Below are 26,048 nucleotides of genomic sequence, written 5' to 3'. Positions count from 1 at the left end.
CGTGTGGGTGGCAACCACTCGATGTGTCCCTTTCACGTCGATGTTTCTCTCTCTCTCTCTTCCTCTCTTTCCCTCCCACTCTATCTGAACAAAAAATGGAAAAGTGTCCTCGGGTGAGGATAAAAAATAAAAAAATAAACGCACCAGAAATTGGATCCATTTGCAAAGGGGTAGGAAAGAGCTTGCTGAATTATTACCACGTACACGCTGCTGCATAGACCATGCCTCGTATGCAGCAGGAACTCAGTCCAAGTCCACTGCCAAACCTTCAGCTGGGAAAATACAGTGGTTAAGACTGGACCCTGGCACAATGCAGACCATGAATTCCAGTGCTGTGCCACCTGGGGCAGACTTGTGCCCTCTCTGAGCTGCTGTGTCCTCATGTATACAATGGGAATGAGTTGTCATCGCCCTGCTGGGTAGCTGGGGAGGGCCAGTGAGATGATTCCGACCTGTCAGGAAGTGCAGCACCTGGATGCCTGAGACCGGGCCATGGCAGGGTGGGGGTGGGGTGGGGGTGCAGCAGGAGGCTGCCTGAGGCCCTCGCCTCCAGAGGCCTAAAATAGAATTACAACCCTGTTTCCTGCTGGCCTTTCATTTTGTGTTAATGATGAAACGAGATTATCAGCATTTCAAATCCTGTTAGTTTTGTTTTAGGAGCCTAAAGCCATTTGTCTTTCATGATTAATCTTCAAGTGAGGTTTGGCCCTGTCTTTCCACACTCTCCATGGTTAAAGAAGTAGCTGAGTTATTGGCGGGGGGGAGGGTTGACTCTATTCTCATTTCCAGACGGATCACCTGTCCCAACTGCACCCGAGACTGAAAGGTTGCCCAGCCCTCCTGGTGATCACGGGTCCGTGGTTCTGAAAGGCTTTAGTAGTTGGTGAGCCCTCCGTCCATCCAGTAACCACCTGCCCCACATCCACTCATCCGTCCACCTGCCCACAGGCTTGCTGAACCCACCGTCGTCAGTTCTGCTGTAACACAAAACACACATTCCTAAAAATGACTCTGCATGCAAAATGCTGCCATCAAAATCACGGAGCTTGTGGGGGAAACGGGCTCAGGGCCCAAAACCCAGATATGTCAGTATCACATCCAAACAAAGACAAACAAAGGCAGGGACATAGTAAAAATGGTAGCACGGTCTCACACATGTTAAATGGTTAAGAAATGCATAAATGTTACAATAAATATGGGGCTTTACCTTGAAGATGCCCTGAAGTTTGCCTGTGGAAATGCCTGTCAGAAGGGCTGCAGCCTGTGAGTTACTGGGAAGGGGGGAGGAGGGCTGTCGAAAGGGGACAGAAAGTTGTAACACCCGGTGTGGACGGGATAACGCACAGCAGCTGAGGGAGCAGGTTATGTTGGAGGGGTGTGTGTGTATTTTGTGTTTTCCTGTGTGGGTGCAAATTTGCTGTGTTCACCTAGTGTTTGTCGTGGGTGAAATCGTATCTGAGCAAAGGCAAAAATGTGTGCTGTGCTCAAATCATTCCCTGATACTTCCATCGTGTTGGAACAAATTCGCGTTTTGAAAGCAAATGCTGTAGCAGAACTGACTAGATGCCAGCACACAGCATCGCACAGTCCTGACTCCAGCTCCTCCAGCATCCAAGACGTTTCCACACCTGCCCTCCCCCGCCTCTCCCCGCCTGCCCCGAGTGTGGCTCACGGGCATGAGGCCAAGGATTTGATTTATTCGATCAAAAACTCATCATGAGCCAAGCACGGATAGTACTAGGTTATCAATATGAACTCAATTTAATTGGTACATGTTACCAATACCCATGTTACAGAAGGGGAAACCAAGGCACAGAAATCTCAAGTAACCCAACCAAGATCACCCTGCTAGCAAGTGGCAGACCTGGGTTTGAAGCCCTGAAGTCTGGTCTAGAGTCCATCTTCTCAGTCTGTTACTGTCTGTGTGCCCTGAGGGGACCAGAGCCTTGCCCAGAGCAGAGCACAGGACTTACAGTCCAAGCCCTGGGGTCCTGGGGTCCTGGGGTCGGGGGGCCTGGACGCGAATCCTGACTCCCCACTCACTGGTTGTGAAGGCACATTCTTCACCTCTCAGAGCCTGGATTGACTTTTCTGCAAAGTAGGAATAAACAATGATAGCACACCTCGCCTGCGCTGTTGTGAATATTAAATGAGATCAACTTCTCAGAGCAGAACCTGACCCAGTCAAATGCTCATCAAACACGAGTGCTTATAAACCTGTCTCCTAGCCCACAGCCACTTCCATCCTGGTTTGTCCTTCGGGCATGATGACTGTGCTAACAGCAGAGGTGGGGGAGGGGTTCTGACAACCCACTCAGCCTCCTGGGCCTTTGGTGATTAGCAAACAGCCTGGGCAGGAATGAGACCCCAGCGAGGGGCCCAGGTGGCCCAGCCATCAGCTCACACTCTGCTTTCTACAGCCTTGGGCACAGTGACCCAGACACCCAGGGAGCTGGAGGCTGGTGACCCAGACACCTCAGGATGAAGGGGAGCAGAAGGGGCACTGGTAGCCAGCTCTTGGGTTTGCAGAGAGGATGCTGAGGCCCCAGTACTGTGTGATGAAGGAGACTGGAAAGGAGTGGGGGAAAGTGGAATTTGTACATGCTTTTGCTCATGGTACCTGCCCCTTAGTCAACAACATTTGCAGAGCATCATCTGTGGGCCAGGCCCCATGGTGGGACAGACAGACACACATGTGATAATTACTACAGGACGGAAGGTGCTGTGATGGGGGGAGAATGAACTGGAAGCTGCTGATACAGTCAGAGGAATGGCAGACCGTGCGTTCCACTTCCCCTGCCCACGCCCAGGGCAGACATTGCTAATCAACCTCAGCACTCCTGCCAAGCCTGGACTGGACTCCAGAATCCTTCTCAACACAGTGCTCCAGGGAGCCATTATCATTAAGTAGAGCTGGCACGGGAGAGGGAGCTGATGTGCCAGTTCTTAGCTGAGGTCTGAAGGAGGAATGAGTCAGAGGATGCAGCGGGAGTTGGGGTAGGAAGGGGTGCCAGGAGGAGGGAGCAACGAACGGAAGACCTGGAGGTGAGACAGGGAAGTGTAAGAGTTCAGGGTGCCGGAATGGAGGCAAAGGGCTGGGGACTGGGGAGGCTGGCAGAGGCCGGAGGAAATAAGTGCTGAGCAGCAGACGGTGGAGTTCAGACCAAAGGGAGACTTGCACGTATCTGGGCAGGAGTGATAGGTAGCTGCTCCAAAGGGGCAGAGATGGGGAGAAATGGATCAAGTCATGAGAGAATTAGGAGCCTGGCCAGTGTGGTTCAGTTGGTTGAACATTGTCCCGTGCACCAAAAGGTCTCTGGTTTGATTACCGGTCAGGGCACTTGCCCAGGTTGTGGGCATGCAGGAGGCAACCAACTGATGTCTCTCTCTCCCCCTCTCTCCCTTCCTCTCGCTCTCAAAAAAAAAAAATCAATAAAACATTTTTTAAAAAGAGAGATAAGTAGCCCTGGCTGGTTTGGCTCAGCAGTTAGAGCGTCAGCCTGCGGTCCAGAGAGACCCGGGTTCAGTTCCCGCTAAGGGCATGTACCTCGGTTGCAGTTTGTCCCTGGCCCTGGTTGGTCATGCGGGTGGCAACCACTCGATGTGTCCCTTTCACGTCGATGTTTCTCTCTCTCTCTCTCTCTCTCTCTCTCTCTCTCTCTCCCTCCCTTCCGCTCTATCTGAACAAAAAATGTCCTTGGGTGAGGATAAAAAAAAGAGAGAGAGAATTAGGAGTGGAAGAGTAGAGGCCAATTGTGGATTGGATCTGGAGTGTGAGAGGGGGAGCCACCTGGGATCACCCCAGGCTTCTGTGTGGGCAGCTCCCTGGTGCTATGCACTCAGACAGGGGAGCAGACTGCTGGCCCCACCCCTGGTATCTCCTGACTCGCCACATACACTGACTTCTAACGGTGAGCACATGCACTCCTCTGGCCCCTAAGGAACGCCTCTGGCCCCCCAGAGCCCTGTGTGCCGCAGGAAGGACAGGGGGTGAACTGATGAGGTCAGAGCACAAAGCCTGCAGCTCCCTCACTCCCAGATGGAGCTCAGGCACACGCTCCACGCTGGCTCCCGGTCCCCGTCAGGACTGAACTCTGGTTGCCCACAGTGGCAGCCGGCTTCTCACGGCACACGTCACTCCCTGCCCCATCTCTCTCCTGTGCTCCCCCGCCAGGGCCATCATGGTTATCTGGGATCACCTCTCATGACCTGCCCGTACTCGAATCCATGTCTCCGGTCAGGTTCTGAGGAACGCACACTAAAGCAGTCACCAGGGAGTATCTCAGGATTCAGGGGGGCCTGGGGAGATACTGTCCTCGTGGCCCTTTTTCAGGGGGCTTAACCCTGCCCTTTGTCTGGGGGAGATGGGCCCATGGGTGGGGGGAGTTGGGCTGGTTGCCAAACCCACAGCTATTCCCTTCCATCCTTGACATTCAGAACCCCAATTTTCCATCAGGTGGAAAAGGGCTCAGGGAAAGCCCTTCCCCAGCTTCAGTGGATAAACCAGGATCAGTCCAACATACTGAGGCCTATGGAGGAAACAGATGGAGAGACGCAGGGCCCTTGATGGCACAACTTAACCATAAACCATCCTGGAATCATCTACCTCCAGAAATAGATGCAGTCATTAAAAGAGGGAAAGAGTCTAATGTAATGGTTAAGGGCAGACTTCCAATGCATTTGAATCCCAGCATTGGAAGCCACTTACTGGCTGTGTAACCTGGGGCAAGTTAATTAACCTCTCTTGGCTTCCAGTTTCTTGTCTGTAAAGTGGGGATAGTGACAGTTCCAGCATCATCAGGTTGCTCCGAGAATTAGGTGAGGCAACCTGTGTGAAAGCACGTAGCACAGTGTCTGCCCACAGCCGGTGCTCAGCAAGTGTGAGCGCGGGAACATTACTGTTGAGCCAGGGCTGCCCAACCTTAGTGTGCACGTGAGCCACCGGCAGACTGATACAGAGGGTCTGGGATGGAGCCTGAGGTACTGCATTTCCACCCAGCTCCCAGGGGCTACCATGGCTGCTGGACCCCAGCCCGAACGGCGAGGGCTGAAGCCACTGTAACCTGGTCTAGTATAACCTGGAGCCCAAGGATCTTCACTGACAGAATGGCCCCAACCCAATGCACCCACTCCCAGCCCCAAGCCCGGGGCAGGACGCAACATGTCCCAAGTCCTCTGTGCTTGTCCTTCACAGCTCTTACCACTGCTGGTTGCTGGTTGCTTCATCAGAAGAAGGCAGGGTCCCAAGGTGCCCAGCCCAATTGTCTGGTATACTGTAGGTGCTCAATCCCATTTGCTGAAATAAAGATCCACATGGGAGCACACCCATGCCCTCTTTCAGGAATCTACATGCCCGGTGATCCAGTGCCCGGGGCAGACAGACCCAGAAGCATCCAGGGCCGCAGGCTGGTGGGAGCTGCTCAAGCGTGCAGGCTCCCTATAAGCCTCCGCTGGGCTGGCAGGAGCCAGGAGGAGGATGGTCACACCCCCTTCTGTTTCGGAGCCTGGCATCTAGGTCCTGTCAGTGCCCAAAATACCTCCGGAACAAAGAGGAGGCCAACCACAGCTCAAGGTCACTACCTGTCCCTTCACCTTCCTTGCCTTGCCCAGGTGTTGAACAGGGTGGTAGCACCTGGCTGAGCTCAGCCCCTCTCAGGAGGGCAAGACTCTGCCCTCTGCTGAACCCTGCACCCTCCAACCCTCCCAATCCTCCTTCAACTGGGCTCAAGACATCCCCCCAAAACCTTTTAACTATTGTAAAGCCAACATTTATCCTGTGCTTACTATGTGCTAAGCACTTTGTAGACAGAATAGTATTTAGGGGGCTCAATGAATCCATTAAGATGCAATTGACCTCAAGGAGCAAACTAACCAAATAACAAAGGCTAAGTCAACAACAAACCACAATCATCACAGTGCATAATGATGGTGCTTGCTATGTGCCAGTCACTATTCTGAGCGCTTTCACATATATTAACTCACTTAGTCCTCACAACTTTATTACCCCCCTGTGCTGCTCCCCTTGGAGAAAGTTGTGGCATCTCCTGTTCTATAAAATGGGGATATGGGTTTGCTTCCCGTTGCTGCTCACTGCACCACACTGCCCTCCCATGACCTGGTCCCCTGACCTGCCTGGGAACCAACAGAAGAGATCTTTGCTGGCTTTCTGATGCTTAGACGGGTCAAGGAACATGCCCAGGGCCACTCGGGGTCAGTGGCAGAGCCAGGACTAGGACTCAAACTTCCTGACCCCCTGAAGCTCAGCAAGGACCCACTAGTACCCAGATGCCCAGAATATCTTCCTTCAAATTTTGCTGCCTTGCCAAGTTTCTCAGGTTAAAGAAAACATTTGTTCCCTTCCTCCTCGTCCTCCTCCTCTTCCTCCTCTTCCTTCCCCTGGTCCTCCTCCTCTCCTCACCCTCCGGAAAGTCTCCCTAGGAGGTGGGTGGACGGCAGTACCAGCCAAGGCAGGCCATTCAGAGGCCAGAGATGCCCAGTTCAGGAGGGTCGGGGGTGAGGAGGCTTTCAACCAGCAGAAGCCCTCAGCTGCAAGGCAGGGCCCGAGATGGGGGTGAGCCAAGGCGGAGGCCAAGCGCTGCCCTGTGCTTTTTATACAAATGAACCCATTTAGTCCTCGTAACACTCCATGAGGTTAGTATTTATCCTCATTTTACAGATGAGGAAACAGGCACAGAGCGACGAGCTGACCGAGGTCACACCGCTGGTGAGTGGTGGAGCCAGGATTCCAGTTAGGCAGTCAGACTCCAGGGCCGGTTCTCCTCCGCCTTCCTCAGAGCTCCCTGCTTCCTCACCTCTTCTGAAGACGGGGGAACTCAGGAACTCTCAGCCCATCCCCTCAAAGTCTGAGGTCCTCCCGCCCCTGCCAGGAAGACCAAGAGCCCAGAGGCTGTGGGCAGGCCCGCTCCACACTCACTTGCCCTCCGAGCCGTAGCTGTTCATGCTGTCCTCGATGGACTCGTGGCTGGTCTGGCGCAGCGTCCGGCTGGGCATCTCCACTGCCAGGCCTGTCTCCGTGCTCCTCTGAATGGCCCCCTTCAGCCTCCGGCTGTCCCCTTCTTGGCAGAAAGGCCAGAGAGATGGTGAGAGAGACACAGGGTGGGAGGGGACAGAAAGGTGAGACATCTGGTTAGCATTTCAGTGGCTGGTGGCGGTCCAGGTTTAGCCCCCACCCTCAATCCTTGAACCTCCTCCTACCACCAGCCTCACCTGCACCCACCCTCCCCAGGGCAGTGTGCCATTCATACCCACCCCAAACACAGGATCACATGTTCTCTTAACTAGCGGATTCATTTACATGGACTGTCTCTCCCCTGTGGACTGGCGCTCACTTCTCCCTTGCAGCCTTCTCCCAATCCTTTCTCCTCCTCCTCTTCAACTCTGTCAAGTGCTCTGCAGGGTTTCTCAACCCCAGCACAACTGGCAGTTTGGATGGGATACTGCTTCGTTGTCATGGTGTCCTGTGCATTGTAAAGGTCTAACGGCAACCCTGGCCTCCACCCAGGAAATGCTGGTAGCACCCTTCAATCCAGTGTGGCAATCAAAAATGTCTCCAGACAGTACCAAATATTCACTGGGGGCAAAAGTCGCCCCTGATTAAGGACCACTGATTTAGACCATTGGCTCTGAAACCAGACTGCCCAGGTTCAAATCCTGGATCTCTTTCTCATTGGCTGTGAGGCTTTGGGCAAATTACTCAGCCTCTCTGTTCCTTCATTTCCCCAACTGTAAAATGGAAGAACGACACGGTTTTTAATTTATTATTTATGTATTTATTTATGTTTTTATTGATATTCTTAGAGAGAAAGAAAGGGAGAGAGACAGAAACACAGATGTGAGAGAGGAACATCAATCAGCTGCCTCCTGCACGCCCCCTACTGGGGATCAAACCCACAACCGGGCATGTACCCTGACCAGGAATTGAACCAGGACCTCTCAGTCCATGGTACCACACTCAATCCACTGTGCCACACTGGCCGGGCAGAACAACACAGTTTTTATGAAGACAAATGGCCCTCTGCCCTTGCTATTCCCTCCCCTTGAACCACCCCTCCCCCACAGCAGCTCGATCCATCGCTTCCACTCTGTGGTCACTGTCACCCTGTTCAAGACCTTCCTGGACCACTCCCTGGCCCTCCCACTCCCTGCCCCTCTCTGATCTACTGTCTTACTGTGGCTTTTTTCCTAACTTCCACCTGATGCAGGGTACATTCTTGGTTTATTGACCAACTTTCTCAACAAATAAGGTAAACCTGTAGGGACACAGAACTTTGTTTTGTTCACTGTTAAAGCCCCTGGGCCAAGAACAGGTATAGTAGGTGTTCAATTAAAACCTGCTGGAGCCCTGGCTGGTTTGGCTCAGCAGTTAGAGCATCAGCCAGTGGTCCGGAGAGACCCGGGTTTGGTTCCCGCTAAGGGCACGTACCTCGGTTGCAGTTTGTCCCCAGCCCTGGTTGGGTCATGTGGGTGGTAACCACTCGATGTGTCTCTTTTGCGTCGATGTTTCTTTCTCTCTCTCTCTCTCCCCCTCCCACTCTATCTGAACAAAATATCAAAAAAAAATGTCCTCAGGTGAGGATAAAAAAACAAAAAAACCCTGCTGGATGAAGGAGCATCTGCCCTGAGTGGTCCTAACCCTCCCAGCACCCATGAGGTGATGCTCCTGCTTTAACTCCGAGCACACGAAGTACAGAGGATGAGTGACACCTTCACATGTGGAGAGCTGGAAAGGGGGGAGCCAGGATTTGACCCCGGGAGGGTCTCTTCACTCCATGCTCCACAGCCTGGTAAGTTTTACATCACAGTAAGCTTTACATCTGCTACTACCCTGTAGGGGCTGTGGCTTTGATGGAGGCGGGGTGGACCCTTAGTGGGATTTTCCCCACAAAGTCTGGGATGAGCTGGCATACGTCAGGGGCTTCGCCAGTGCTTGCTAACCCCCTGGGGGAAAGCAGTGCCACCCAAACCCCATCGTCCTGCATGGCAAGAGGACAGGGAGCTAGATCTGTGTGCCAGGAGACAGTGAGGCCAGGATGCCTGCCCTGGCCTTCTCCCAGCCCCGCTCCTCCCAGCTCAACACTGACACCCCTTCCTCCTGACTTTAGGACACAGAGATATAGACCCTCTGTGTGCTTCTCAGTGTACTCATGGTTGTCCCCCACACATATCTGTGTTATTCAGATTCAGGTGCCCATATACTCAGAAAAACACACAGTAAACACACACATACACAGGGAGAGATGCACACAGACACGGTGTGTTTATGTATGTCTGAGCAACCACATTCGTGTTCTCATGGGTCTCCACAGACCTCTCATGCTGTGTTTCTGAGGCCAGTCACACACACAGACACACATCCATATACAAGGTATACATCAACCCACTCAAGGAAGCTCACGGAAAAATGGACACTGTGCATTTCTGTGTGTGTCACCCTGTTTCTGAACCTGTGGGGGAACTGCATCCCTGCATCTGCGTTCCCGTCATTCTGCAGCACCCCCCACCCCATGGCATTTCCGTTTCTCTGTGGACAGTGGTAGAGGCACAGAGAAAGAGTCCGAAACGCACATGTGCTCACTCAGAAACAGACGTCCCTTCTCCACTCACACATACAAGCACAGTCATCTCTGGGGATGTTTAAACACCAGACCCTTGCCTGGGATTTCTACCTCCCCACTGAGCCTCGCTCTGGAGCCCCCCACCAGCTCACCCCACCCACTAGGGTCCTGCACATTTCTCCTGGAAAAGGGCAGGACTGAGACCTGACAAGCCAGTCCCCACGGGTGGCTTTGGAGGGCAGCTCCACATCTGTGAGCACTCTACAGCCCCGAAGCACCCCACGTCCAGTACCCTGTGTGGGTCCCAGTATAGGCACGAGTCAGCACACGGGTGAGCCTGCCTTTGTAATTGGCCCCGAGCAGTCACAGGCAAGCTGACCTTGGGCAAATTGGGTAGCGTCTGCCCCATGGAGCTGCTGAGAGGGTTAAATGATAGAACATTTACCACAGTGCCTGGCACGTAGTAGGTGCCAAACAAAAGCAGCCATAGCTGCTGCAGAGAAAGACCTCCCAGGGCTCCCCAAATCTGCCTAAGCCAACTCTCTTGCATGTTCCCCTTGACATGCCACCTTCCCCACCTCATGAGTCCCCAATCTAGGACCACAGTCGTGCCCAGCATCTAACCTGTCCATTGGTCATCTCTTGCTCAAGCACTCACAGTCCCCAAAAAGACTGCCCCAATGCCTTCCCACTCCCCAGCCCATAGCCCCATCCCGCCCAACAGACAACCTTTCTCCCACTTGTCTGAAAAGATGTTTCTCTGACTTGCTTTCTCACTTCCAAATTTCACCATCTTCAGACCTGCCAACCTGCCCCTCGACCCTCCCCTCCTTGGAGAGGGAGAGGTGACCTCCTTGCTGAAGCCAAGCTGCCATCTGTCCTCCCCATCCCACCTCCTCTCACCGTCACCAGAAACTCCTCCCACCCCGCCTTTCTGGATCTTGAATCTGCCACCTCTCTGTCTTCTGGCTCTTTCCACTCCTCCTGCAAGTCTGTTCAAGGCTTCACTTCTTCCACCACCTCCTTCAACCAACACATTTCCTCAGAGAACAGCCTCTCTCCCCATGTCACTGACCACGCACTCCCATCTCTCACCGCGTGGCTTCCACTCGGTGCACACGGCTTGCTGAACTGGTCTAACAACAGCTCTGAGCACGCTCCAGGGCCTTATCTCAGCCCCCAACACCTGAACCGTGGCATTTTCCTTCACTCAAGAAACATCCACCGAGTGCCTTCCTGTTCTGTGGGGATCCCTCATGAAGATGTTAAATGCACTTCTAAGTCTGGTCTCCACTGATAAGAGAGGCTTCATCATCCCTGGTTATCATAATGTTCCACTGCCGAGGCCCAGAGTAGAGTCCCGTAAGCTCTGGGTACCCACTGTGGCTGACCACTGTGACATACAAATAAACGGAGTTTGAATGACCCATTTTTGTCCACCCACTCACACTTGCTGCACTCAACACTCAAACTGTGCAGCTTGAATCTTCTCCTGCAGGATCCTAAGTCCCTCTTCTCCCAACTTGTGCAGAGTAGTGTGTGGGTTTAGGGAGAGAGAGGGTGTGTGGACGGCCGGAGTCCTGCAGGAGGCAGCAGACACTTAGGGAACCAATAGCACTGTGTACCAAACACCATTCCTGATGCTGGAGACCAAGAGGAGAGTGGTGTGGTCCCTACCTCCATGAGCTCACGGTGCAGAGAGGGAGGCAGGCATCAAGCAGATGATCACATGGATTAATCACAAGTGCATTAAGTGCTTTGAAGAACAAGTACAAGACGTAATGATAACACCCACTGTGGGGGGGTGCGGAGGGAGGGGTTTATAGGCTACTGATTACTTCATCCTTTGAACAGTAGTCACTTCAGACCCCTCCTTCTTTGGCCTCTGTGATATGAATTTCAGCAGATTTCCCTGTGTCTTTGACCATTACTGCCATTCCTGTATGTTAGGGCCTCACCATTTAGTCTTAGGATTCTTTCTCTCCTCTAGATCCTCTCCTTTGCTGGTTTAATTCCCTTCCAACAACACGAGGACCACCCTAGGTGAATCCTATGCCTCAATCTATAGCCCTGAACTCTGTCTAGAGCAATACTTCCAACTGCATTCGGGACATCACCACCTGGATGATGAGCAGGCTCCTTATATGCAAGTTGGCCACAGCCATACCCATCCCTGCCCCCACTTTCCCCAATCAACTCCTTCTGACTTGTGTCCCAACCTTCCCAGTCACCTAGATTCATAACCGCCAGGACCTCTTTGACTTTTCCCCCTCTCCCATCAATGCCAAGTCATATAGTCTTTGCCCTTAATATCTCATCGCTTTCCCTTGTTACCCCTTTTCACATCCAACCACCCTCATTACCTCAATTCTAAACTATTTTAACAGCCTCCTAACTGGTTTCCCTGCTTCCACCCACCAAACAAGCCATTAACAGATTAACTATCTTAAGTTACCACTTCAGACCAAGATATTCCACCCCTACTAATTCATTCTACACAAATAAAGTACACAGAGATATGCATTAAGAGGTTCCCCACAGTATCATTTACACCAATAAAATGCTGGAATTAACTGGCCATCAACAGGGGACCAGTTTACAAAATGACATATCCCACTGTAGAATACTGTGCAATTGTTGAAAAAGAACCACGGAGATTATGCATACAGTAGCACAGAAAGACTGCCTCAGCCTACTAAGCTAAAAAAGCACGTTGTAGGATGGTATGTAAAACATAATACTGGTTTTGTAAAGCTATAGATTATGCATATCTTTATCTTTATCTTTGTGCATAGACAAAGAACAATCTGGGAGGATATGAACCAAACTGCTACTGGGGAACAACTGCAGGGAGAAAGGTTTTTGGAGGAGGTATGTGGAAGCCATTTTATAACCTTTTCATCCAAGTATACGACGTGTAGAGAAAAGTACACAAACCTTAATTGTATAGGTTGGTGAATTTTCACAAACTAAACATCCCCATGGAACCAGCACCCTGGTGAAGAATCGGAGCTTTCCTAGGATCCCCTAAGCCCACTTGTGCTGTCTTCCAGTCTCTGTCTTGCTCCACAAGGGTAGCTACCGTCCGAGTCTCTAACACTGGACGTTAGTTTTGCCTGGTTTTGAACTTTATATACAGAGCATGGCCTTTTTTAGGGGGAGGGGTACTTCTGCTCAATATTATGTTGATTGTATGAGATCCATCCATATTGTTATATGTAGTTGTAAATAGCTTATCACCACTGCTATGTAGTATTCCACTATGTGAATATACCACACTCTATTTATACATTGTACTGTTGATGGGCATTTAATTTTTTTTTCCAGTTTTGGGCTACTAAGAATAATGCTGCTATAATTACTTTAGTGCATGGCCTTGTGAACATTTGTACCCAGGTCTCTTAGAAATATACCTAGGAGCAGAAATGCCGGGCAGGCATTCGTTCAGCTTTAGCACACATAGCCAAATCATTTTCCAAAGTAATTATACTAATTTATACTCCAACCAGCACACTGGGGAGATGATATTCTCTTTTGTATGCTTCTATGTCTCTTGAATTTTTACAGATAATGGACTAATTCTATAATGTAAATGAAGGTAAAATACAAATTCATAAATAAGTCACGCTGTCAATCATGCTATAATCCTATTTAAAGCCTTAGAATGGCTCCCCACTGCCTGCCAAATTAGGTTCAATTTTTGCACCCAAGCATTTAACACTCCCCATTACCTGATTTCCTCCCCATATGCTCCTGGTCTCCCTCAGTCTCCCACACCTCAGCCCAGCTAGGCACCAGCTCACATACATCCTCAATAACTTCCGCATCCTGGTTTTTGCTCCTTTATTTTCCTCCCTCCCTCAGCTTCCTTATCAAAATTCTAACCACCCTCCAGAGTTAAGCTTTAAATAACACTTATAATTTATTGAGCACTCACCAAACTCTTAGGGCTTTTGTGAGGATTAAATACAACAATAAGGTAATGTAATAATATAATAACATTTAATCCTCAGGACATCCAATGAAGGTGGTGGTACGTAGTAAGCACTCAACAAAGGTGGCTATTATTACAATTGTTATTATCATTTTGCCAGATGCTATGCCAAGTGTTTGACATAAGCATCATCTCATTTAATTCTCACAATAAGTCATGAGATAACTACTACCTGTTTTTGCAGGATAATAAAATGAGGATCAAGAAAGCTAAGTAACTTTCTTAAGGACATACACAGTTATGAATGGCAGAGTTGGAATTCAAGCCCAGGTCTTTCTGGCTCCAATAATCATGTTTTTATGGAATCGTTAATTGACTTTGTTCTACCACAAAATTCAAATGCCATCTCTTCCACAAAGACTCTTCTGATAAAACTCCTTGAGCCCTAGGGGCCCTTTATCTTCATCTCTAGTGGGGTCTGTTTCTTCTTTACTTAGATTCAGCACCAAGGACAGCACTCAACATTGCCCATACAACTAACAGGGTGTTTAGTGAATTGGCTTCCTTCTTAGGATGTGTCCCCAAGAAATATGCAAATTCTCACTCAGTTGTTTATAATTGAATATGAATGAATTATCTTCTCCCAAAAGCAACTGTTCATAAGGAACAGGATAATAAGATGATGACAATTATAAGTTATTAGAATAGACAACATTAATATGAGCATTTACCCTGCACCAGACATATATATATAATATATATTATACATAACATTATTTATATATTACACATATTATTTAGAATTTACACTGTACCAGGCATATGTGTTATATATACATATGTGTGTGTGTATGTGTATACATAGGTATATATATTTATAATTTAACCATAACTCTGAGAGTTAATTACTGTTATCCTAATTTTACAAAAAGAAAACAGGCTCAGAGAAGTCCAGCAATTTGTCCAAGGTTACACCAGACTTGACAGAGCTAAGTTTTAAACCTAGGTCTGTTTGTACAAAGTGTACTCATTTATGGAACCAGCACTCAGATCAAGAAACAGACTATTATCAGTGTTCCCAGAAGCCCCTCATGAGTAGCAGTTATTTCCCTTCCAAAAGTAGCATTGTCCTGACTTCTAACAGCACAGATTGACTTTGCCTAATTTGCACTTTTATATACATAGACTCACCCAGTATACATTCTTTAGCATCTGACTTCTCTCACTCAGCATTATGCTTGTGAGGTTCATCCATGTGGATTGTTTCACTGCAGTTCATTCATCCTCACGGCTTTACTGACTTATACTGGGTGAATATATCAAAACTGTTTTCATCCTTTTCATTGTTGATGAGCATTTGGGTAGTTTCCAATTTGGGGATATTACAAACAGCTCTGTCAAACACACTCTTGTATGTGTCTGTTGGTGACCAGTGGTGCACATTTCTGCTGAGTGCATACCTAGGAGTGAAACGGTTGGGTCACAGGCTATGCCTTTGAAGTGCTTTTTAAATGAGTTAAGCATGATGTGGACTGAAAAGGTGCTTTTTAAATGAGTTAAGCATGATGTGGACACATTAGATTTCTTTCAGTAGGAAGCAATGTTCTGAAGAAATGAGGTTCAGGCCTGGAATATGTGAGGAAGAAGGATGGTGGGAAAACAGTTAATGAACTGTCTATCTGACTTACATTTATCTTCCCAAAATGTAACATTTGTTAAGTGGATATATAGGGGGCAGAGAGAACCCAGAACAGGAGAGAAAAGAGTGAAAAAGGCCTAGAATACAGTAGGCATTCAATAAATGCTGGCTATTATAACTAACCTGTTCAATGGTCAACTGCTCACTGATACTCTCTCTCATAATTTGTCATCATTTCATTGATTCTAGGACATACATTTTCAACATCTCTAAAATTAAGATATAAATGACAGCCGATGGCATATCAGAGGTAAGTTCTGACATGTTTTATTTCTCTTGGTGTTATATACAATAAAGCTATCACTTGAGAATGAATGCAGCTTAGATGCCAGTAAGTGCAGTAAGCCACACAGCCAGGCAGAAGCTGAGGGGGAACTGTCCGTGGTGCTGAACAGGAACGGAGGCCTAGGCTTGCCTGGGGCAAACGTGGCAGCTCACAGGGAAAGGAGATCCCAAAACAACTAGGCAACCCCATCTGGTGCTTGTTATTAAACCACTGGCCTGCTGATGCCTCAAAGTCCACCGTTACTTACTGAGTAAGGAACTTCCACTTGCTGAGCTCAAGCAGAGCTTATGGTAGGTAGGTGCTCAATTTATATTACTTCATTTAATCCTCACAACCACTATTGCCTCCATTTTCAGAAGAGAACACTGACTCAGGGTGGCCAATGAGCCTGCCCATTATGGCAAAGCTGCTAAGTGGGAGCATGAACTTGATTCAGAGCAGAACAGAGTACAATTTGCCCTTTAGACTGCTTTACATTGGGGAGGTGGGGTGAATTCCTCAGACCTTCTTCCAAGATGATTTAAAGGGTAAAAAGGGAGAGATCATAAAGACACAAAAATTAAATGAGTGGGAGCAAGGGAAGCAGAGCCCATGATAAGGATTTAAGAACACTAGACAGGGAGAACCTGAAGATTTTGAGAGGCTCAACTGGGTGACGTATACGAATGTACTTTGCATCTCTGCCCCTGGAATAAAATGCATTCTCACTTATCCAATGAAATAGACATTTATTGAGCTCATTTCCCATGCCATGCTTTTCTTGGCATTGGGGATTCTAATAAGACACAGTCATTGTCTGTAAGGAGCTTATAGTTAGTGGAGGGGGAGGGGAGATGAAACAGATAAATAATTATCATGCATTCAACAAACTCTTACTAAGTATCTTTTCAAAGCCTGTGCTGGAGACTCCTAACACAGTTGAATTAAACCCAGACCTTGCTGAAACTCCAGGAGAGTTTCCAGGAGAGAGACAAGTAAAGGGGCGATTATAACACAAGGTGTTATAATTACAACACAGTATGGTTCAAAGGCAGAAATATACACAGCATTGTAAGAGTAATAAGAAGAGCAATTAATACAGCACTGGAAGTAAAAGGAGAGTCTAAGTTGTAAGTAGAGTTATTTCAATACTGAATTAAATTTGATTGCAAATAAAATTTTAGTAAGATTTTATTACAGAGGCAAGTACTACCTTCTGGAAGTTTACCACTGAGAACTCTACTGATAAGTGCAAAATATGTAGGGAGAAGGCAAAAATGTGGAACCAAAATATAAACAGAGCACACAGAGTTCCAAATGCCGAGCAAATGCATTTGGGGGAGGGAGAGGTCCTACGCCTAGAAGGGATGGTCAGAGGAAAGGCATTCACTCTATTCCAGCTAGCGTGGGAAGACTTTCTGAAAAAGGGGCCTCTCAGTAATCATTGGAAGGATGACCATTCAGTCCCTACAAGTGGCAGCCTTTCCCAGGAGCCAGTCCCACCTGCACTTGGGGAAAGCTGAGCAAGCTCTGGAAGAAGTTGAGCTGTGGGCCAACGTAGAGTCTATAGGCACAGCACTCAAGGCTTTCGGGGTCTGCCCCAAGCTTATACTACAAGTCTGATGCCATGTACATACCAGGTGTTCCATCCACACTGGGCTACGTATCATCCACCAAGCACAGCCCACACACTTCCATCTTCCTTTTTTAAGATTTTAAAAAATTGATTATTTAGACAGAGAGGAAGAAAGGGAGAGAGAGAAAACATGTGAGAGCAAAACACTAATCGACCACCTCCTGCACGCCCATTGGGGATCAAGCCCATGACCCGGGCACGTGCCCTGACTGGGAATCAAACCAGCAACCTTTCGGTGCACAGGACATTGCCCAACCAACTGAGGCACACTGGCCAGGGCTACTTTGTCTTCTTAAGAACACAGTCTCTGGAGCCAGAATAACTTGGAATGTCCCTCTGCTACTTTCTGAGTAAACTAAAGAAAGTTACTGAACTTCTCTGAGCCTCAGTTCCCTCACAAAATAGAAATAATAATGATAGTACCAACCTCATACACTATTATAATAATTAAATGTATTGGTCAGGTCTCACTAGGTTATGCTACAGTAACAAGTGACCCCCAAATCTCTGGTTTACAGAACAAAGGTGCCTGGCACTCAGCAAATACTCTATACCAGTCAAGAAAAGCAACACCTGCTATGCTTCCAGATTCCAGCTCTGTGCTTCTCAAACTTCAGTGTGCAAATGAAGCATCCAGGGATCTTGTTAAAATACAAATTCAGATTCAGTAGGTGCAGGTGGACTTGAAAGTCTGCATTTCTAACAACTCCTAGGTGAGGCCCATGCAGCCGGTCTGGGGCCCATTTTGTGTAGCAAGACTTCGGCACATTTCACGCACTCTCCCCCTTTCCCCAAATCCCGATTCCTTTGCCTTTCTTGATTGTTCAGGGAACCTCTTGAGACGCTGATGAAACCTTAGAAAACCACCTGCCAGCCCATACACACAATATGTTACATAAAATGTTGAGGCTTGCAGCCCATGAGTTAAAAACCTTTCTTCTGGACAGTTCTCATGAAAAAGAGGATGCAGTAGAGAAGAGTTGGATGGAGCCTCATCAGAGAGTTAGGGCTCCTGGGTCTGGTCCCTGCTTCACTGTGGACTTCCTATGTGACATCAGAGGTTTCTGCCCTTCTCTGGGCTTATTTCCCTACCATGAGGGGGACTGGACTAAATCATGATGATAAATACATTTTCTCAGTCTTGCCAACTCTGGTAGCTGTTACCTAAAATACTCCATGTTAAGAATTCTTAGACTGTCTAGACTTGGCAGAAAAGGGTGCCGTGATTGATTAGTGATTCCTGCCATGGTCCCAGGGAATGGGGGTGGGGCTTAATTAATTGATGTCTGCCAAGGTCCCAGGCCTGGAGGGCCCTTGGAGCAGTGACATTCCATAGCTCATTTAGAGTCATCCCAGACTCAGGGAAGAGAAGTCTGTGCTTCTCCTCAAGGGGGCAGGAAGAGATAATTCTTTAAGCTGCTGGCTTCTCAAACCTGCTACCCTGCAGCCCCCTTCGAGACCAGGTAGCAGAATCCCTGCTCCATGGCAGAGAAGGACAGCATGTCCTTGTGCTCCCATCCTTGGCTATTTTTAACTCCAAGGACAAGCTCAGGCAGAAGCTGAAATACAGAAGGGCTGCCACAGGCCACCACCCTTCCTTCATTCATAAGTTGCTCCACTGTTGGCCAAGTGGGAGTCAAGGCACACTTCCAAGGGACAGAACAAGGTTTCTCACTTCACTCCCCATATGAGTTCCTCCACACCTCTGCCCCACCTTTCCCCAGGCTGGCCAGTGCCCCTCCTTGATACAACCACAGACCCTATGCCAGTCCTTACCCATCCTGCTGCACCGGTACCTGTCCATTCATGCATCTGGCCCACATACATGTGCTGGGCCTCATGTTAGTGCTGAGGACACAGCATTGAGTGAGACAGATGGGGGTCTTTGTCCACTGAGCCCTTCCAGGCTGGAGTACAAGAAAGATGGCAAACAGGACGGACACAGTTCCGTAGTTACAACTGCAGTAAGTGCTTGGAAGAGAATGCACTGCGGTCACTCACATGGCTGTGAGTTCCTCACCTTTCTGTCTCCAAAACCTAAGACCTGACAGAGGAGGGTCTCAGGTATATTTGTTGATTAAAAATTCATGAGACATTTCCTGGAGTTTCAGGATCCTACAGGAGCCTATCTCAGACTAAATGAGATCCATTCATTCATTCACTCCCTCACCACGCCTTTTCTTGAGCATCTTCTATATGTTAAGTACTGTTCTAGGCACTGGAGCTAAAGCAGAAAACAAAATAAGGGAAACAGAGTACCTTCCTGAAGCTTCAAGCTAGAAGAGGCAAGTCAACCTTAAACCACACAAACACATACAGATATAGAGGGTGCTAGACAGTGAGTGGAGGGACGGGTGTTTCATTTTTAAACAAAGATTAGAGAGACCTCTCTTGGAGATATGGGTAAAGATCTGAAGGAGGTAAAGGAACAAGCCAGGTGGATATCTGGGGGGAAAGTGCTCCCAGCATAGAGACTGCAAACAGACAGACCCTGAGACGGACTTACGTCTGTATGTTTGACAAACAAGCAAGCTCAGAGAAAGGCTCATAGGAAGAAAGCCTAAGTCTTGTATCTTGTACAGGATAAAAGACATGAGAGTCACTGGCTTGGGGCCTACCTCACCAGCAATGACCACGCCTGTGTATCTGCAGAGACCTCTTCTAGCTACACTTCTCATTCCCTCATTGATGTGTGTGGTTTCTTCAGGGGACAGGGCCTTTCAACCAGTGGAGAGAGATCAGGCTGAAAGGCAGTCCCCTGGGAGAGAGAACTCAGTGGCCAAAACTCCTGCTCACTTCCCTAGGACAGCAAGGGGACCAAGAGCAGGGGGCATTCTATAACCAGCAAGGGCCAGCCTGGGACCAACCAATCGAGTGGGGCCTGGACTCGAAAGCCACACTGTGGGCACTGGACAGTGACTCAGGTGGAGTGGGGCTGCAGACAGTGGACAAGGTGTTGGCTGCACCTGTAGCTGCCAGAACACATCTGATGACCCAGACCACTCAGGCTGCAAACCCAACCCAGGCCAGTTGGCTGAGCTGCCAGGCCACACAGTGCTCCCCGAGGACTCCTTTATGCCTGAAAAATGCTCAGACATCAGAACTGGATTTCTCTGCTGTAATATTGTGGAGGGAGAGAAGAAAGGACCACAGAGCTGCCCCAACATTGCCTGGCACAGAGGAAACCATGGAGTCCCTTAACCCTATGCGTAACCCCCCCCCCCCACTTCCTTCCTTCACATATGGTCAATTGCAAAAGGCTCTCAGAAGGTGGGAGAAAAGAAGAGTATTAGATGGAAGAGAGATTAAATTCCTTCCCATCTCTGACCAGCTTAGCGGGCTTTAGAAACCCCCTAACCCTCTGAACTTCATTTTCCTATCAGTAAAAGATGGGTGGTTTTATACTTACTCCAGCAGCTCTGTGTGGCTCAAATAATACCAATAATACTGATGATGACAACGGCCATTTAGTAAAAACTTTTTCATGATGTGCCTCATCACCTACAGTAAAGCTGGGCATTCATTCAGTACTCAATAAAAACCTCTAGAATGTTGAATTTACCAAGTCAATGTTTTATGTAATAGTAGTGATAATAATAATAAATTACTATGAAGTGAGTATCTATGAAGTGAGTATCTTACTACTCCCATATAACACACATTACTCAATCCTTCCAGCAACCTGAGAGGTATGTATTATTATTATCTCCATTTAGGACATGAGGACACTGAGACACTGCAAGGCTAAGTCATTGTTTCAGGTCACAGCGAACAGGGTAGGACAAGAAAGGGGGAGTGGCTTAAATGCCAGTCTGCCTGATTTTAAAACCTGTGTAGGTTTTGCCTTCAAATTAAATAAGTATTTTGTAGACAACAAAGGACTGTACAAATTTGATTTGCAGTATCATCACTGTGTTAGGATTAATGGTGAAGGTGACTCTGGGCACAAGGGAAGAAGGACTTTCTGCGGTTGAGCTGTCTGTCAATGGAAGGAACTGCCCTGAAAGGCTATAGGCTCTCTTCACTGTCATTCAAGAGAGACTGGACTGGGGACCAAGGCACGGTCCCCAGATGAGAGACTGGATGGGCACCGTGAATCCCAAATGTGTATGTTCGGACATCAGAATCACCTGGGGAGTTTGTGAAGCAACAATTTCCAGGTCCATTCGAGATTGTTAATTGAGTTATCTGAGTTGGAGCTCCGGATTCTGGGTTGGAGCTCAAGAATCTGGGTTGGAGCTCAGTATTCTGGTTCCGAATGAGAAGGCATTTGCAGAGCACGTTAAGAATCGCCGGACAAGTGAAATACCGAGCACTCTCCTTAGCCAATATTGTTGGATTCTAGAAGCCACAGGAGCCACCAAAGCAACCCAGGACACGCCCACCAAAAGCATGTGATCACAGTAATAGCAAAACCTTGCTCTGTCTCAAGCATTACACTCCTGGTCCCATCGACACCTTCTCCCAGGCCACTTCCTCCCCAGCCGTCCCCTTCTTCCCTTTTCAGCTCCAGCATCCCCTCCTCCAGGAAGCCTTTCCTGACTCCCAGACCTAGGGACCCTTCTTTGGGATTGCTCAATGACAAGATTTTCATTTGCAGACATCTGTGTCTACGTCTACCCCACCACCCAGGTTGTGATGGAGCTGGTGGCTCACTCAAGTCCGTGTGCCCAGCGTCCAGGCCCAGTGTAGGTGCTCAATGAACATTTAGAGGGACTTGCTTTGCTCCATGAAGGATGGGCAGAGGGGGCAGCGAGGAAAGCAGACGCTGCAGGAAGGAAGTAATCCAGGTCACCAGGTTGGGAGGAAACAGAACCTACAAATTCTCCCAGCCACCGTTCAGAAGCAGCCTGGGCTATTTATAGCTCACAAGCCTTCTGCTGCTTGCATTTAAATGCAGGGCCAGGCATGGAATAAAATCCTGAGTAGGTCTGTCAGTTTAAAAAATTTTTACACGAACAGGAGCCGAAAGCTGGGAGAAAAATGAAGCATGGTTATCAGAGTGAGCTGCTTTTTGCCGTCCCAGGGCCTGGCTTGGCAAGTCTGTGGTCTGCAGATGAATCGTACGCAGCTCCAGACCTGATCCTAGAAATTGGTGTACCTGTGGAGAGCAGCCTGTGAAGGTCCTTTTAAGGTGATTTTTAAATAGTGGCTTCAGTTTACAAAGCAGTATCACAGCCTGACCCTGCCTTGGTTTAAACATGCATTCCTGCACACGTGCACACATCTACACATACACGCACACACATGCACACATGTACGTGTGCACACACATACACGCAACTGAAAAGAAACGGCCCCAGTGGTTAAATATTCTGCTTTTAGATTACAGAACTGGAATCACTTTTATTTTCTTTTTTAGTCTTTTCTCTGCATTTCCCCAAAATTTCCACCTTGGGTACACACAGCATAGACTGCGGACATTAGACACAAGGAAAGTGGCTTTGTCAGTTGCTGGTATTTGACCTTGAGGGGAGTTCCTTAATTTCCTCATCTATAAAATGGGAACAGCAAGATGACTTTCCTCAGAGGTTCGCTCTGAGGACTATACAAGGTCACATGCATGAAATCTTAGCACGGCATCTAGAACATGTATGTGCGTAGGAAACGCCAGCTAGTACAACCCTACACATGTCTGCAACTTGTGAAAGCACAATATTATTCTAAAGAATTAAAACGATAGTGACTCTCCCACTCCCAGTATAGACCATAACGTGGGAGGGCCAGAGGCCTGAATTCCACATCCAACCTGGCTGAAAATGCACCAAATGACCTTTTTTCCCCCTCGCAAATCTCACTTTTCAGACTTTGAAAAAGATGATGGTGGTGGTGGAGAGGCCCGAGATGACGGCACAGCTCTGATCTCCAAGAAGGGCTGAGCCCTGGGACATGGCATGAGGGCCTTTCCTAACCCATCTGCACCTCTTTCCTGGCCCACTTCCTCCCTGTGCCCTTTTCCTAATGCACCTACCTTGTCCCCACGAGGCATAATTAAACCACAGGAAGCTCCTCCCTGACCACACAGGATGCCCAGGAGACTGAAGCACCTTCCCTGGGTCCAGCCTGGTAAACAGCTTTTCCTCTTCAGGTCGCACTCAGCACCCACCTGCTCAATGGGATCACCCAGGTATGTGCTCTGCTTATCTTTCCTCCTCGGCTGAGGGAGGCCCCTTCCTCTCCTGCTCCATACCTTCAATACCCAGCACCTTAGGACAGGGGTTAGTAAATACATTAACTGCATAAAGAATGCTTTTTAAAATGATAAATGGCAGTACAGAGCAATGGTCAGGCTAACAGACTCAATACCAGCAGGCCTGTGTTTGACCTTATTATTGAATGACCCTGGGCCAAAGATGAGCCTATCCTCTCTGAGCCTCTGTTTCCTTGTTTGTACAATGGGTAGGACAAGTGTACTCCCCTAACGTTCTGATGTTTACTGAGGTAAAGTGCTCAGGGTAGCTAGCATGCCTAAAACACAAGCATTAGCTATCATGATGAGGGTGACTACTAAAAGTGCAGGATGTGATAGACAAATGGATAAAAATGTGGTGCGTACATACAATGGAACATTAGCCATAAAAAAGAATGAAATCTGGCCATTTGTGACAGCATGGATGGACCTAGAGGGCATTATACTGAAATAAGTCAGACAGAGAAAGTCAAATACCATATGATTTCACTTACTTGTGAAATCTAAAAAACAAAACAAAAAAAGTGCAGGACTCAATGATTATGCCGAGAGCCCAGGGTGTCAGCACCTTCCCTTCGGTCTTGCCCGTGGCTCCTCTCTGGTTCAGGTCGATGGGGCCCTGTGAACTACTGAGCAGGTTGCAACCTGAGCAAAGGTGCAAATTGACAATGGTCACGGGGCTGAAATCCAGCCTGTTTTCACTTGCCAAACTGTGCACCCCGCTGGTACTAGAGAAGGGGGAGCCTTTTTCTAATTCATCCTCCTGCAGGAGGTACTGTTTTTCATGTAATCACCTGGGTTGGAGGTAAGGGGAAGAAGTGTCTTCCTCTAATTTGCACAAAGGTGCCATACAAACCATCTGTCTGCACAGGGGCCAAGACACGGGATCATGAGGGGAAGGGCCATCCCTGGGTTGCTCTCTCTCTCTCAGTTCAAAGGATGATGCAGGGCCCGCAATTGAGGCCCTCATACTTATTCTAAATATTTAAAAGTTATAAATCAGGCTATTAAATAAAATATGTCCTACCTTTCCACTTTGACAAATATGCCTTCATAATGACCTTGAAGGCCAGGACAGGTTCAAACTTAGAATCCTCAGATTCCAAGGCTGAATAATGAGTGAGGAAGGAGCTGGCCCTCATCTGCAGCCTGCCCCTTCCCTTCATCATCCTCTCCCCATTGCTACACCTACCCCCACATATCAAGGGGCCCACTCTGCATATCTATGTTCTGTTCTCACTTCCACAAATTGCCACTTATGAGCCACCTATCAGGACATCAGCCACGGACAAAGTCCACCGTGGACAGACCTAGGGAAGTGGTCTCAACAGACTCTGGAAGCTGACTCAACACACTTTGGACAGGGAATTCCAGGGTCTCACATACCTAGAAAACAGCCCGAAAAGAGGGTACAAGGTGGGCATATCCCCATCTGCCCCAAAGAGGAAGGCTGGAGAACAACCCAATAGTGACCCCAAATCAAGGCCTTTCTTCCCAGTCTGAAGGCAGCAATGATACAGCCCACAGTTCTACCAGCAGCCAGGTCTACCACTCCCCAAACAGCTGGTGAGAAAACTCATGAGAGCCAGACATGGCTGGATGCTTTTGGGGATTGTGACCCAGTTTTCACCAAACCTTTTCCCCAACCTACAGATTTGCCAACCACTTGGGGGTGATGTCAGCACAAGGCCTCTCTCACCTTAATTCCCTAGCAAGGCCCAGATTTAGGGGTTTAAATTTCCTGGGCAGCCCCAGACATCCGTAGGCCCAGTCCCACTCTGAGCCCCTCTGGGGCTGGAGACATACAGACCCTGCTCCCAATTCATGGCCAGGATTAGGGTCATAAACAACCCCAACCTTTAACTAAAGAGTTGCAAACTCAACCTTTAACTAAAGAGTGGTTTTCCTTTATTTTTTTAGTTTAATTTTTGAAGACATAGACGGTCCCCTCTGGAAAGAGATTATGGGTTTCCAGAGTTCTTGAAAAAGAGCTTCATTCCAGAAATGTAAAGCCGGCATTTTAAATTCGGTTCTTATTCACTGCTGGAAAGTATTAGAATGAAGATTACAAATTTAATAATGTAACGTGGCAGGAACTGGCCCGGCCTCGTCTCCAGGAGAGTAATTTGTTCCTGCCTTCACACTGGCACTTCCTAGCCTCCCGCATCAGCGGACCAGCCTGGTGACACGCTCCTGACCTTTCTGTGTCTGGTGCTCCGGCCCACGCAGCCAGTCCAGACACCAGATCACCACCATCACCGTGGTCTATGGATTCAACGCCAGAATGGACGGACTCATTTGGGGACAGTCACTAGAACCAAAAGGAGCTATCCTTGGGCCTCTTGGCTCCATTCTTTCTGCCTGCAGCCAGAGGTTTTTGCAAACCCTAGATCTTGAATCTGTCACTTTGCTGCTAAAAAGCCAACAGGAGTTCCACTGTCCTCAAGCTGAAGTCCAAGAATCTGGACTGTAAAGACCTAGTGTGATCCAGTCCTGCTATTTCCCCAACCACATGCTCTCTCCCCTGGGCTTTCAAAACACTGTGTGCCCACCAGGGCCTCTGCTGAGCTGCTAATAACGAGAACTAAATTAATAGCGCACTGCCTGTGTGCCAGGCACGGTTCTCCCCTCCACCTTGCCAGGTAGGGAGTAGAGCCCAGTGATTAAGCTCAGATTCTGGAGTCAGACAGCTGGTTTGAATCCTGCCTCTGACCCATACTGGCTGTGTAATCTTGGGCAATGTACATAG

At 48.5% G+C, this 26,048-nt stretch overlaps 1 protein-coding gene across 2 annotated transcripts in view; it reads right to left on the bottom strand.

The window, feature by feature from the left end:
* RIMS4 (regulating synaptic membrane exocytosis 4) overlaps nucleotides 1–26,048 on the bottom strand; it is a 46,688-nt gene that overhangs the window by 6,224 nt on the left and 14,416 nt on the right. The window contains exon 2 of one of the 2 annotated variants that reach the window (XM_036245406.1): nucleotides 6,935–7,073. In XM_036245406.1, coding sequence (XP_036101299.1) covers nucleotides 6,935–7,073 — 139 coding nt within the window. Of the gene's footprint in view, nucleotides 1–6,934; nucleotides 7,077–26,048 lie in introns of both variants that reach the window. The other variant, XM_036245407.1, reaches the window with a different exon arrangement.

Source organism: Molossus molossus, unplaced genomic scaffold (genome assembly GCF_014108415.1).
Source record: "Molossus molossus isolate mMolMol1 unplaced genomic scaffold, mMolMol1.p scaffold_m16_p_6, whole genome shotgun sequence".
Lineage (NCBI taxonomy): Eukaryota > Metazoa > Chordata > Mammalia > Chiroptera > Molossidae > Molossus > Molossus molossus.
Note: the sequence above shows the minus strand (reverse complement) of the source record. Positions and strands in the feature narration are given on the sequence as shown.